The sequence below is a fragment of the Apium graveolens genome, chromosome 1, assembly GCF_009905375.1.
Source record: "Apium graveolens cultivar Ventura chromosome 1, ASM990537v1, whole genome shotgun sequence".
Classification (NCBI taxonomy): Eukaryota; Viridiplantae; Streptophyta; class Magnoliopsida; order Apiales; family Apiaceae; genus Apium; species Apium graveolens.
Window position 1 is genome coordinate 192,310,206 of NC_133647.1, and position 13,690 is coordinate 192,323,895.

General features: G+C 35.9%; 3 protein-coding genes across 3 annotated transcripts; 1 reads left to right on the forward strand and 2 right to left on the reverse strand.

Moving 5' to 3' along the window:
* The first annotated feature begins 316 nt into the window (after nucleotides 1-316).
* On the forward strand, nucleotides 317-2,002 carry LOC141674461 (10 kDa chaperonin, mitochondrial-like). The gene is made up of 3 exons (XM_074481168.1): nucleotides 317-526; nucleotides 843-982; nucleotides 1,755-2,002. Exons 1-3 carry the CDS (start codon nucleotides 422-424, stop codon nucleotides 1,801-1,803), a joined length of 294 nt encoding a protein of 97 aa, XP_074337269.1. The 5' UTR covers nucleotides 317-421; the 3' UTR covers nucleotides 1,804-2,002.
* A 318-nt stretch (nucleotides 2,003-2,320) lies between these two features.
* On the reverse strand, nucleotides 2,321-5,286 carry LOC141674452 (uncharacterized). The gene is made up of 7 exons (XM_074481162.1): nucleotides 5,172-5,286; nucleotides 4,481-4,737; nucleotides 4,230-4,288; nucleotides 3,827-3,905; nucleotides 3,594-3,732; nucleotides 3,202-3,315; nucleotides 2,321-2,979 (listed from the first exon to the last, which is right to left on the reverse strand). Exons 2-7 carry the CDS (start codon nucleotides 4,648-4,650, stop codon nucleotides 2,788-2,790), a joined length of 753 nt encoding a protein of 250 aa, XP_074337263.1. The 5' UTR covers nucleotides 4,651-4,737; nucleotides 5,172-5,286; the 3' UTR covers nucleotides 2,321-2,787.
* A 4,509-nt stretch (nucleotides 5,287-9,795) lies between these two features.
* Nucleotides 9,796-12,048, reverse strand: LOC141674465 (heat shock cognate 70 kDa protein-like). Its single transcript, XM_074481171.1, has 2 exons — nucleotides 11,776-12,048; nucleotides 9,796-11,650 (listed from the first exon to the last, which is right to left on the reverse strand). Exons 1-2 carry the CDS (start codon nucleotides 11,981-11,983, stop codon nucleotides 9,993-9,995), a joined length of 1,866 nt encoding a protein of 621 aa, XP_074337272.1. The 5' UTR covers nucleotides 11,984-12,048; the 3' UTR covers nucleotides 9,796-9,992.
* Nucleotides 12,049-13,690: the final 1,642 nt, after the last annotated feature.

A 13,690-nucleotide genomic window follows, 5' to 3' on the forward strand; every position in this document is an offset into this window, starting at 1 on the left:
AAGTGTGGAGATGTTTTATTTAAAGTTAAATTTTTGACTTTATTCCGAAAAAGGAATGATGTTGCCAATTTTCATAACGAAAGACCGCTCGGATGTCATCAAATACCTTGAACAAAGAGCTAATCAATTAAAACTACAAGGGTTATAAATGTAATTTTATATTACTGCATGAAGTAAAATATTACTGTAATTAGCAACGCCCTAAAAGAAACCTCGACATGAGCCCACTGATAACTCCACAACAGCCCATCAATCTGAAAAGAACAAACAAAGGCATAGCATAGCCCAATAAGTACTCAAAACCCTACAAAAACCCTCAAGCCTAGAACCTTCTAACCCCCTCTAAATACATCTCTCCAACACAACATTTGACCCCTCATTTTCACCACTCAAATCAAAGCTTTTTTCTTCAAGAATCACAATGGCAAAGCGTTTAATCCCCACACTTAACAGAGTTCTCATCGAGAAAATCGTCCCTCCCTCCAAAACCACCGCCGGTATTCTCCTTCCTGAGAAATCTTCCAAGGTAATATATCCTCGAATCTTGATAAATGAATAATCTCGATAAATTATATTTTTTCCGGTCCTAACATAATATAGATAGCCTATTTTTTATCTCGATAAATGAATATTTTTCTGGTTACTGATTTAATAGAGATAATGTATTTTTAAATTTTTCGGGTCCCAGAGTGTATTTTTAATCTCGATAAATTAATATTTTTAATAGAGGTAGTGTGTTTTTTATCTCGATAAATGAATTTTTGATGTATTGTTTTGTTTAGTTTTTGTGTGTATGGTATAATGATAATGATAATGATGGTGTTATGTGTGTAATTGTGAAGCTAAACTCTGGGAAAGTGGTGGCGGTTGGACCGGGTGCTCTCGATAAATCAGGGAACAAGATTCCGGTAGCTGTTAAGGAAGGTGACACTGTTCTCTTGCCCGAGTATGGTGGTACTCAAGTTAAGCTTGGCGAGAAAGAGTACGTTTCTTTTTACCTATTACTCTCCGAGCCCCTCAATTCTTTACATTGGGGATATTCTTTATATTGGGGATGGGAGCTCGCCTCTTATTAGATGTAGTTGCATAATTTTTTTAATTAATTTTCTTTTAAATAAAAAATCAATTTTTTATAGAAAAAGAAATTTTTAAAAATGAATTCCGGAACTATTTTTTATAGTTGCGTGTCAAATATGTGAAAAAAATATAAAAAAATGAGGGGGACGGAGGTAGTATCTATTATCGAAAACTATTGTGTAGCAAGTTATTGTTGTTTTTATGTCGGGAATATTGGATTAGTTCCTACCATGAAAATTGAAATTAGAGCAGATACTTAAAGTGTAAGATTGATTAGAATCTGTAATTTTGGTGCCTGTATAGCGGGTGATTATTAGGGGTTAGAATATCTAGCAACTTGACTCAGTAATCTGAAAATAGTACCTATTTTAATAATCTGAAGATGGTATGATCATTGACATAAGGACCCAAAAAGAGTTGTTAAATTGGGAACACGAAATGACTTGTTTAGTTGTGAATTGTGATTTTTTTATGATCATTGAGCCAATTGGGATCTGAAAAGACTTGTTAAACAGGATATATACATCTATCTTGTACATAGATTATCTACATTTTTTTATAATTTTAATTAGTTTTGTATGATCTTCAGACAAAGACCAAAATTGCCGTAGTTAATAGTTATCTGTTGGATGCTGCAATTTTGATGGGTTGTTTATGATGTGGTGTGTCTGGTGCAGGTATCACTTGTTCAGGGATGATGATATCTTGGGTACTCTCCATGATTGATAGATGATAATTTAAGGTTTTCTGAGTTGGAAACGTTAACTATCTATTACCAAGGCTTTTGCTTTAGTGTTTCTGGAGATCTAGTGTTGGTTTTGAAGTTTAGAGTCTCCATTTGTATCAGATATTAATGTGATTTTTACACACAATGCTGGGACAAAGTAATGAAAGTTGAAAGACTATCTGCTTGTTTTTACCTCTTCATACGTTCCATCAGTTTGGTTTCTTGTGTCAATAAGTTGAAAGACTATCTCCAACTCCTATATCCTTGCAATTGTTTAGATATCCTTGATTTTTGAGCAAACTTGTGTTTTTTACCATTTCCAGTTTTCTCTGGCAGAAAAAGAAACTTGCATTTTAGATGATTTGTGGAGCACTCTGTTCTGGTGTCTTTAAACACACTCATTTTAAATGTAATAAGAAATAGTATACGACGTTATTTAGTTTTGTTACCTTGTACGATTCGGATGCAATTTTAAATTAGATGTATCAAATGTTTTGGTACAAGGCTCTAGTTGGCTATTGCGAGACTGGATTGCTTCTGTGTTGGTATATTTAAAAATTATAGTTCTCCTTACCTATAGGTTTTCTTTTAATTTGTTCTGATCTTGTTAATGGTGTGTGAGATCATGCTCAACTGGAGCTAGTTTTAGCAGCTTGTCTTTTTTCCAGTTATCTTCTTCCTAAAAATTATATTATTACTATTGAAAATTGTTTATTAGAATTCGTTACAGCATGTTTTGATTTACATTTTTGTGTGTATATTAGTAGTTTAGTTAGAATGTTTGAAAGAACAAGCTTTTACTTTGAACTTTTTTGTATACTAAACGGAAATAAAACAATTGTATCTCATAATCATTCTATACCACTGAAGCTTTTTAAGTTCATTGAAGAACTTTTACTTTTTTATTCAACGTCTTAGGAATGCTATAAGGGCTCTTATAATTTAGGACATTTCGGCAAATTGGATAGTAAGAACTGTGACTACTACTCTAGAAGCTTGTTACAGGTGCTAACACCGATAGCTGCAGCAAGATGCCAACCGGCATGAAGGAATGGAGTCTGAGGGAAAGCATCATCTGCCATGAATAGTGCGACGCCTAATAGTGAGGACATCTTATGTACATTGTGTGCCTTCTTGAGTTTTGGATCGTTAAGGGCTCGTTTTGCAAACGCAATCTGTAAAACATAAATATGAGAAGCCTTTTAAGTCTGGACTAGTACCAGAGATGAGGTGAACCTGTAGGAGCAATAGTCTACAAATTGGCCGTAATTAAATATAAAATGAGAATTGTAGTTCTTATGTAGTTCACCATTGTTAGAAGTTGAGCAGTTAAATGAAAATCGGCACAAGTGAGCTGAAATACAATCGTGTGTTGGAAAATAAATGAAGAAAAGTACCTCCATCATCCCCGTGTGAACAGCTGACACCATTAGAGGCTGTATAGGTAAAACCAATGCTGATGCTGCCATCAACAGCTTTGGGTTTTCATCCCTGAGCGCCCTTGACAGACACTGTATCAATATGTGACTTGTTACGACAAATTTATTGTGTTGTATATATGTCAACCATCAGTCAATTTCAAATCTAGAAGGAATATTTGATTGCAGAACCATAAAAACATAGTCCATGCTCCATAGGCAGGACATAAGAGTACAAGTGTTGTCTGAAGTCTGAACAGTAATGTTTAGTTTTATAATGTGCTGTAAGTCTTTATTAATTGTTGATATTTACTGAGATAATGCACTTCAATGGAAACTTAAAATCTCCAATGCAAATAGAATATATGTACCACAGTAGCGGTAGCAATCGTTGCATAGTCGGCCCATCTCAAATATTTTCTTAATCTGCCTCTGGAAGCATGGTACAAGCTTGAAGCAACTCCTACTCCAATCAATGAATGAGCATAGAGCTTACAATTCAGATTTTTTCTGTAACAGGAAAATTAGGTTGTGACCAAATTAACACTCAACTGGTATACAGTACGTACATAAGCCAATTGTGCCATTATTTAGTAAATCAGACCTGGGGGCTTGGTATCCAAGAACGACGAAAGGAATTGATGTAAGCACATTTGCAATTCTTTCTGCACAGTTCCTATCACCTGCAACAAGGGTAAAAATCTGTTAGCCAACATGTAGAGCTTCTATAGGAGCTCTGATACTCTGCACGATATCTTCAACCACATTAAGCATATACATGTAGGACTATTGGTTTTCGGTACTAATTAACTTGTATTATGGACAATTAGTTCTAGTATAACATTACCTTCAAAAGGGGAACTTTTAAGGGATTGCGACAGCACTAGCCTTCTGTTTTTAGACCCTAAAGTAGTATCTATGCTATCAACACCATTAGCTATGAATTGTGATCCTAATTTAGTTGCAGACAGATATAGCTAAAAGGTAATCAGCAGGGTCGATATTACCATTCAGACAACACCCATGAATGGGTCTCAGACATGAAGGTCTTTGTTGCCATATTCTCCTGCGTAAAACATGTAGAAATAAGGTTACCAACGCGCATCCAGCATAAGTTTTATGAATACTGAAACAGACAAAGTACGTGTGCTGACAAATCAATTTAAGCACAATTTATAGAGATGCAAGCGTGATATACTCTCCCTCGGTGTGTGAGAGAGTGTGTTATATGTTACTTGGCAGGGACATATTTGCTTACTGTACTGTTAGTATCTGAGTAGCTCCAATATCTGCATTCTCACATCTTGACTGATGCAAGTCACCCTTTGGATATATCTGTTCCGATTCAAATGGCGAATGAGGCACGAGTTGGACTCCATGCACACCCTCCAGAGAACTTCTTGTTTTTAAAGTACTCTGGGAACTCATAAGTTAAGAATGGCAATTAGTTGAAACTGATTGTCAACAAGACCTTGTGCGCGACACTGGAGAGAAGTGTGGACGCCACAAGAAAACCTGCTAATAGAATAGAAATGATAAGTTGAGAAAGACATGCTTTAGGTGATGAGTATTACCAGATAGTATAGTACTATTCTAGGCAGATTAACTATATAAACAAGCAAAGGAATTTTTTCCACTAATTCACATCATTTAAATTCAAATGGATTTGTGTAATCAAGAAATTTAAAAATAAAATCAACAAGAACATATAGCAACAATGCGGCTCAAAGCATGTTGAACAAACTAACATTGCTGATAAATAAAGAGATAAATGGAACTGGAACAAGATCGAAAAAGCTTAATTTCTAGTTACGCGAATTGTATTGATAAACCACGTAATTAGGACTAGCAAGCCCAGATCAACCATACAGTGATCCTGAACATCATGCTGCTCATTTTATCTTACATTCACAAGCTAAAAGGAATTGTTTGAGCGACAGAAGACAAACCTGGCAAGGTTGTATCTGGTCAGTAGCTTAGAGTAATTTTACGAGGTAAGTTGAAACTGCTAGAAAGAGCTGGAGCTGCCGTACAAATTAGTTAAATTAAGAGCATGCAATAATGTCTGCACAAGACAAATATAGAAGAGTTAGAAGAAAAGTAAGGAGATGAACGAATCAGTGTTCGCATATTCTCATGATTCTGCCTTTATATTCCATGCAAACACGAATGTGCTTAACTGGATCCCTTTTATTCTGCTGGGCTTCATTGGGCCTTTTGCTAAAAGACTAGGTTGCTGACCCAATTCTAAATGGTTCTTTTGTTGTCTTCTATAAAGATTGTTGTTTCCCTTTCTTTCTTCTTTTACATGAGATATTTAAAAATAATAAAAAAATAAATAAATTTTCTGATATTTATGTTTATTCTAGCTGAAGCTAGTCTTGCATGAACATTTCATAAACAAAAAAACCTTCATGATATTTGTTCCGATTTTTGGTTGAACTTAAAAGGTAGCGAGTCTCAAATCTGAGTTCATTTCAACAATAACACTGTTATCTTGACATTAAAAAAATGCATTTGCACCTATCTCGTTTCCTAATCAAATAAATGCATTGCTTGAACTATTACAGCTACAACTACTACTACTCACCACTCATATCTCAATTATGATTTCTTCCTTGCAACAAAAAATTTAAGTAGCCATAAAGTCAAATCCCAGAAACACACACAAGATTTATTGAATGACAGCCAAGAAGCTGGAGCTTAATGTAACATGATACCATAAATTGGGTACCAAAATAAAACATTCAGGTCCCCTCCTAAAGGAATTACTGGCTTATAGCAAGTTGACAGAGAGCTCAGCCAGTCAAGCTCTGTTTTATTCAAAAATAAATAAATACTAGCAATATTTCTACCATTGCCCTTGAATTTATATTATGTACGTTGTCCGGAGACAATGGCTATTAATACTCAACAGTCACACACTTTCCCACCTTTCTCCAAGCACCTAAATATACTACTACTACTACCATAAAACACTTCATATACATTACTACTAGCACAAAACAGTTGCACAAACCTACTGCATTTGTATATATTTCTCAACTTGTTTAGCTAAAGTTAAAACAGGTCCAATCTTCAATGATTCATTACATGTACTACTCAATGTAATAAGTGCAGACAACAAATATATTTAAGAAGGTTCCATGATACAAGGGGTCAAGATCATGTGATTACACCCTTAAGACAAGGAGCAAAAAATTCCTTCTCTTCTTTGCTCCTTTCTTTCTCATTCTTTCTTCTCTAGACAAAATTGCAAGATTATTTGTTGGCATTATTTGCATGCTACATAACTAAGAAATGACAGTTTATAGTGAAGAAAAAGGATTATCGACAAGCGGAAGATGTAGAAATAGAAGATGTTCTGCTACAACTTCAAGAACTGCAATCTTTTACTTCTGGATCATTATTCTTTTGATTCAAGTGGTTTTATGTTCAGCCAACCATGACACCATTGCTCCTTCCAGTTGGCCTTTACCGCGAAAACTCGGGTCTTCCAGCACCGTTTCTTTTGCTGCAGCTTCACCGTCTCCTTTAGCATCTAATAATTCAGATGACAAGAGGATCATTCACACAGGTCCAAATCCTCTTCATAACTAGGTATATTATAGCTGTCAAGTTATATGCTTGAGTTTAGTTTTGCTAATATTGAATTCCAGTGAATAGTTTTAGTTGTAGAAATTTATGTGTAAATGACTTTGCTCATCTTCTCTTACCTCTGAAATAGAAGTAATGGTAGTAAAGCTTTTAGCTTTTTTTGTCCTGGTTTGATGAGGGCTGTGCAGGTTCAGCTGCAAGAACTTATCAGATCAAGCTACTAGAATTTATCATGTTCCTACTTCATAACTTACAGACTATAGCTTCTTCTTCTCCACTTGATGAAAAACACTAAAATTTCTCAACTAAAATGAAACAATATAATTAATCCATCAAGCAAAATTAAACTTACCGCAGTATATCTTACTCAAAAGTAGGGTTAGATTGTTGAATTACTCTGTTAAGTAGGGTTAGAGTAATTGTAGTTGTATGCCAGAAAAATACAAATTTTTGGTAGTTTATGTTTGCAACTTCTTGTTTTCTGTTAATATCAACAGTTTAACAGTTTGCAAGACCCTAAAAGGGAAAGTGAAATGAAGTCAAAAATAGAAAATTAATTGATAGAGGCTGTAGAATTATGTAGGCTAGCTTCCAGGTTAGGCTATTGTCCTTACAGAGTGAACTATTACCCAGAATGCATATTGAGTCATTATCAAGTTTGATCTGCTTTGCACTGGTGGATATTGTGTTACACAATTAGCACTCATTTTCCCAGTTACACATGGTTTTGCTGTACCAGAGCATTATAATATTAGCACCCCATCCAGAATAATATCTTTGCCACATAAAATTTCATTGCATTGATGTGGTAGTTGGTTCCAAAATAAATGCAAATTCAAAAAACTCATTCAAAACAAGGCCATGACTCATGAACACACACACACACTAAAATTACAATTCTATGCATGCTCATTTGTTGTTTAGGCCCTGTCTTATGCATGCTCATTTGTTGTTTAGGCCCTGTCAGAAGTTTTAAATAATGAACATGTTTTGTTCAATTCCATCAGAGGAGTTAACTAATTTCAAAATTATCATAAAAGCTGAGCAATTTATGTTAAAATAAACTGAGAGGGTCATATGTTCAAAATTTTAAAATATTTATAAACTGAGAAACATAACTACCAAATAGTTGGCTTTATGTATGATAAAGCTACAAATGAGTGGATTGCAATATGTAGAGCGCTTGTCATAGAAAAATTTAGTGGACAAGCCAAGTGTTCTTTATATAATCATAATGAACAATACTTCAGTTCCTTCTCATTCTGCATATAACTTCAGAGAGATGGAACATTATATGGACCTACATTTTCATTTTTATTGACGAATTAGGATTGTGATATACCTTCCTTAATCCTACTTACGAGTGAGATACTGTATCATTTGAATTAATTTGGCTTATTACATTTTTACACAATGCAACACATATGGTCATTTTTCCGCAGTGCTTTAAGACTGAGAACCGGTGCTTATCAGCTAATGCAGAGTTTATGATCCATATGCATTACACCATACACATCTTTGTTTATAACATATGAAACTAATAGACGTTTAATCTTACACCACGCCGCCCCATTTAATATTAATAGCAAGAACTCCTGTGCTTAAACAAAAATCATGTTCTGAATGTGGTACTCCTAAGTAAAAGAACCTTCGTCGGAATGAGGAAACTAGATTAAGCCTTTAAAAATTCCTAGATATGGTCGAAGCATAGTATTGAGAGCCAATATTCTCGAAATCAGGAAACATTACAAGACCAAATTAATAGTCCAGCACAGAACCATATACATAACCATATGGCATATCAGTATATTACATTGAAATGAATCTTTGCATTGTACTAAACATATTTATATGTGTGGGATCATGTCTGTTTAAGAGCACCAAATGTATTTTTATTGCATCCACCCTCCCAACTCATTACCACATTTAATTTGGTGATATCAGAATAGCCTTATATGTTTATGTCTACCTTAAAATTGTTCTGCATTGCCTTTGTAATGCCATTAGAACGAACACCATCAGTTGGGAACTTTGTATTATGATGGAATGACATAAAATAATGGCCCATGGTGAATCATAACTTGGTGGAAATTAAAAGATAAATTTAACAACATTAATTTATCAACCACCTAAAAGCATGTACAGATCAATTTTCATCATCTAACTTGAGTAGTCTTAAATGATGAGTAGTGGACTTGGTAATGGATGAACAAAAAGGAGGTCGTCTTTAAATTGTGCTGCAGCTGTTATCAGATTTTAGTAGTTCTTGAGAATGTTTGCTGAGATAAATATTTACTGTTCAAGAAAGAGTTTGGTAAAAGGGGACCTGATCTGTTTGCAACATCTAAGCATGAGTTCATAATATAAATATCATGCTTTAGATCGTTGAAGTTTTGAAATAGTTGACACTTGACATGATGTTTGAGGTCTTTTGACAGGGGTCTCTAGCTCGGATCTTGACACGAAGGTTTGGAAGATTTGATAACTATAATGCTAGCCGCCGGGTATACCTTGGATTAAACAATTAAGATTAGTAATCGATATTTATTCTTCACAATCGTTTGTTGTCGACCATCTCCTTCCTTTGGGGTCCGGTCTAGGGAAAACGATTGTTGCAGCAAACCATATTGCAGTACGAGTAAAATAAGGTTTTTGGTGTGAATACATGGGAACCCATCATTTTACGTACTGCAGTATAATACAGCGGCATGGTATGGTGCTAATAGTCTCTTGCCCTCGACCATCTATGTCCTTCATAACTTACGGTATGTAACCAGGAGACCTGTCCCTACCCCTCTGTTTACCCTACAAACACTGCAACCAGCTCTAATCACGAAGCGAGATAACATATCGTTTACTTTGTTATTATGTTTAATCAGCAATGATATCGATGCGATCTAACTTCTAAGGCTGTTGTGGTGATATAACTTCTGAATCTAGTTTTGATTCTGACTCTGCCGTTTAACTTCACTGATGTAAAATGTAAACCCAAATCTTGATAGGAAACAGCATTGTGATGTAAGATTAAGGAACTGTTGGCACAGAAGTTGCATTAGGAGAAACAATCATGCCAACAACTACACCACATATAATATAAATAACCCACATCTGTAAAGTAATTTTGAAAATTCAAACACAATAAACATTAAAACACTTGCAATTAAACAAATGAATTATTCAATTTCTTCTATCCTGATGCCTGCAATGCCAGGAATAAGTTGATTGCATATTGCTTCGAATTGCTGCTTCTTGTACTCATACTCGTAAACTTCAGCATTTGGGTTCGCCTCTAGCCACTTAATAGCTTCCTTGAAAGAATAACTAATCATCTTCTTAATAGAAGTTTCAAGCTCGTAATTTCTTTCGCTTTCGTCCCTCATGTTATATATACAATTCTCAAATTCTTGCATTGCCTTAATCTTTCTCCTGAACTCCTCGTCTTCAGCTTTGAATTTTTCAGCATCTGTTACCATTCTATCAATCTCCTGCTTCGTGAGCATTCCTCTTTTGTTAATTTTAATGCCATTTTTCAGCCCGGTATCCTCATTCTCAGCAGAAACATTTAGTAAACCATTAGCATCAATTCTAAAGGTTACTGTAAATTCAACTTCACCCCTTGGGGCAGGTGGCAGGCCGGATAGTACAAACTCTCCCAGTAAATTATTATCTTCAGTTCTTGTTCTCTCCCCCTCATAAACACTGATCTTAACACATTTTTGACCATCACAAGCAGTACGAAATACTTTTTGCATTGACATTGGAATAGTCGTGTTCCTGGGAATAATAACAGCCATCAATACACCTTTGACTGCAATCCCAAGAGACAAAGGAGTAACATCAAGCAAAACCAAATTCTTAATCTTATGACTATCCTCCCCACTTAATGTAGCAGCTTGAACAGCAGCACCATAGGCAACTGCCTCATCAGGATTTATATTCTTGCAAAGTTCCTTTCCGTCAAAAAACTGCTGCAACAGCTGTTGCACTTTTGGGATTCTAGTAGATCCACCCACAAGTACAACATCATGGATATCGCTTTTATCCATCTCAGCATCGTCCACACACTTTTCCACAGTATCCATACAACTTCTGAAAAGATCCAAGTTTAAATCGTCAAATCTGGCACGGGTGATTTTTGTACTGTAATCAATTCCTTCATACAAAGAATCTACATCAATAGTTGTTGTAGCATTCTGTGAGAGGATTCTCTTGGCCTTTTCACATTCGTTCCTCAATCTTCTAAGAGATTTAGCATTTCCAGTAATGTCCTTTCTGTGCTTCCTTTTGAACTCCTCGACAAAATAGTTTAACATACGGTTATCAAAATCCTCACCACCAAGGTGAGTGTCGCCAGCAGTAGCTAGTACTTCAAACTTATCCCTTTCAATCTTAAGAAGAGAAACATCAAAAGTACCACCACCAAGATCAAAAACAAGGACAACTTTCTCTCCTGCCGAACTACTGGTAAGATTTTTGTCAATACCATAAGCAACTGCTGCAGCTGTCGGCTCAACAAGGAGCTGCAACACATTAAGTCCAGCTATTGTAGCTGCGTCTTTGGTAGCTTGTCTTTGCGAGTCGTTAAAATGTGCAGGTACAGTAACAACAGCATTCTTCACTTTCTTTCCAAGATAATCTTCAGCAATTTCCTTCATCTTCAGAAGAACCATAGAAGATAACTCCTCGGGAGAGAATTGTTTCTCCACAGATTTGTAACTCACAACTATCTTGGGCTTGTCAGCATGGTCACCAATAACCCTAAATGGCCAGAGCTTCATGTCACTTTGTACAGTCGAATCGTAAAATCTCCTTCCAATCAACCTTTTAGCATCTACATGCACACATAATATTAGAAACTAATCAAATCCAAAGATCAACATACACACAAATATTAAAATTATAAAATAAAAAAACTTAACTACACCTAAAACTCGAAACAGATATTGAAATTTTTACCGAAGACAGTGTTGACAGGATTCAATGCAGCCTGATTCCTAGCAGCATCTCCTACAAAACGTTCCGTATCAGTGAAAGCAACATATGATGGAGTTGTTCGATTCCCCTGATCATTCGCAATGATTTCAACTCGATCATTTTGCCAAACGCCTACACACGAGTATGTCGTGCCTAGATCAATTCCAACAGCTACTTCATTATTGGTCATTTTTAGATGCAAATGTATAACAGACCAAGTTGCAACAAGCGAAGATATCAAAATTGCAAGTAATATTAGTGTATTATACAGAGTACGTTTTATAACTCGTCCTACATTATAGATAATGAGGGACCACATCTATTTTCCAGCTGTCATTCTATTTTCCTATAGCAAACTAAGGTTGTTAGGTAGTGGAACGTTTTATCTATTTTGTCCAGTAGCCAAATTAATGCTCTCTGTCCTATATAAGACAAACTGAGGTGATTGTAAAAGGCATAGGCTAAAAATGATAATGCAGATTCATCTTTTCTTGCTCAGTATTTTCTCTGTTGATTTGCAATGCATATATGTATGAACTTGAATCAATCATCATGGTATCAGAGCCTTCTTTCCTGCCTGTATACAAGATTCTCCTAGTTCTCTGATGTCAATCTTTTCTTTCTTAACAAACACCTTTCCTTATCATTAATCTTTCTTCACTCTCAGATCAACTTTTCTCTCTCTAGTCTCTATCTTTAAAACTCAAACTTTATTCTTCTTTACACCAGATCTGTGACTACAATGGGAACCCTGCTAAACTATCCTATCAAGACATGCTAAACCCACTCTTTCTTCACAAGGCTCAGCAGACTATAGATCTTGGAGTCGATCCATGGAAATAAACCTAGCCTCCAAACGCAAATTGGGTTTCGTGAATGGAACGAGAATAACGTCCATAAGGATGATGTTTGCTATTGCTGCAATGCGTAATCTAACTGTACATCAAATGGATGTGAAAACAGCCTTCCTAAATGGGGACATAGATGAGGAAATCTATATGGAACAACCCGAAGGGTTTGTTGTCCCAGGACAAGAAAGGAAAGTTTGTAGATTGGTGAAATCATTGTATGGTTTGAAACAAGCGCCTATGAAATGGCATGAAAAATTTGATGAGGTCGTGCTGGCCAATGGCTTCAAAATCAATGAATGTGATAGCTGTGCCTATTACAAGGATAACGAGAACAACTATGTCAAGGAGAATGACAATGGCTATGTCATGATGACGCTATATGCAGATGATCTACTTATTGCCGGAAGCAATGATAAAGTGATCAAATCTACCAAGGACATGTTGAAATCAAGATTCGACATGAAAGACATGGGACTAGCAAATGTAATTCTGGGAATTCAAATTTCTAGAACATCAGAGGGTCTCGCATTAAGTCAACCACATTATGTTGACAAGATCCTTGAGAAGTTTCTTAAGGATGACTTTGAGAAAGCTCGGACACCTGTGGATATGACTTTGCACCTATCCAAGAACAAAGGTGTAGATGTTTCCCAATTGGAATACTCGAGGATAATTGGTAGTCTGATGTACCTCATGAGTTGTACAAGACCAGACATTGCATACTCAATTAGCAAGTTGAGTAGGTTTACGAGTAATCCGGGAGCTGATCACTGGAAAGCGATCATAAGGGTACTAAGGTACTTGAGGGGAACTCGAGACTATGGACTGCACTATGGCAGATACCCAGCAGTATTAGAAGGATATACTGACGCAAATTGGATATCTAGCAAGAAAGCACTTAAGTCTACGAGCGGCTATGTGTTTACATTAGCTGGAGCGGCAATATCATGGAAATCCTCAAAACAAACGGTGATAACTCATTCCACGATGGAAGCTGAGTTTGTGGCACTAGATAAATGCGCCGAAGAGGCTGAATATCTACGTCA

What these genes read in the sequence shown, in the direction of transcription:
- LOC141674461 (XM_074481168.1), top strand. Translation starts at nt 422, where the DNA reads ATGGCAAAGCGTTTAATCCCCACACTTAACAGAGTTCTCATCGAGAAA. An exon ending in TTCCTGAGAAATCTTCCAAG is followed by an intron (nt 527 to 842) that starts GTAATATATCCT and finishes GTAATTGTGAAG; the next exon opens with CTAAACTCTGGGAAAGTGGT. An exon ending in GTTAAGCTTGGCGAGAAAGA is followed by an intron (nt 983 to 1,754) that starts GTACGTTTCTTT and finishes TGTCTGGTGCAG; the next exon opens with GTATCACTTGTTCAGGGATG.
- LOC141674452 (XM_074481162.1), bottom strand. Translation starts at nt 4,650, where the DNA reads ATGAGTTCCCAGAGTACTTTAAAAACAAGAAGTTCTCTGGAGGGTGTG. An exon ending in ACTCAGATACTAACAGTACA is followed by an intron (nt 4,289 to 4,480) that starts GTAAGCAAATAT and finishes TGTTTTACGCAG; the next exon opens with GAGAATATGGCAACAAAGAC. An exon ending in TTCACACGGGGATGATGGAG is followed by an intron (nt 2,980 to 3,201) that starts GTACTTTTCTTC and finishes TATGTTTTACAG; the next exon opens with ATTGCGTTTGCAAAACGAGC.
- LOC141674465 (XM_074481171.1), bottom strand. Translation starts at nt 11,983, where the DNA reads ATGACCAATAATGAAGTAGCTGTTGGAATTGATCTAGGCACGACATAC. An exon ending in TCCTGTCAACACTGTCTTCG is followed by an intron (nt 11,651 to 11,775) that starts GTAAAAATTTCA and finishes GTGTGCATGTAG; the next exon opens with ATGCTAAAAGGTTGATTGGA.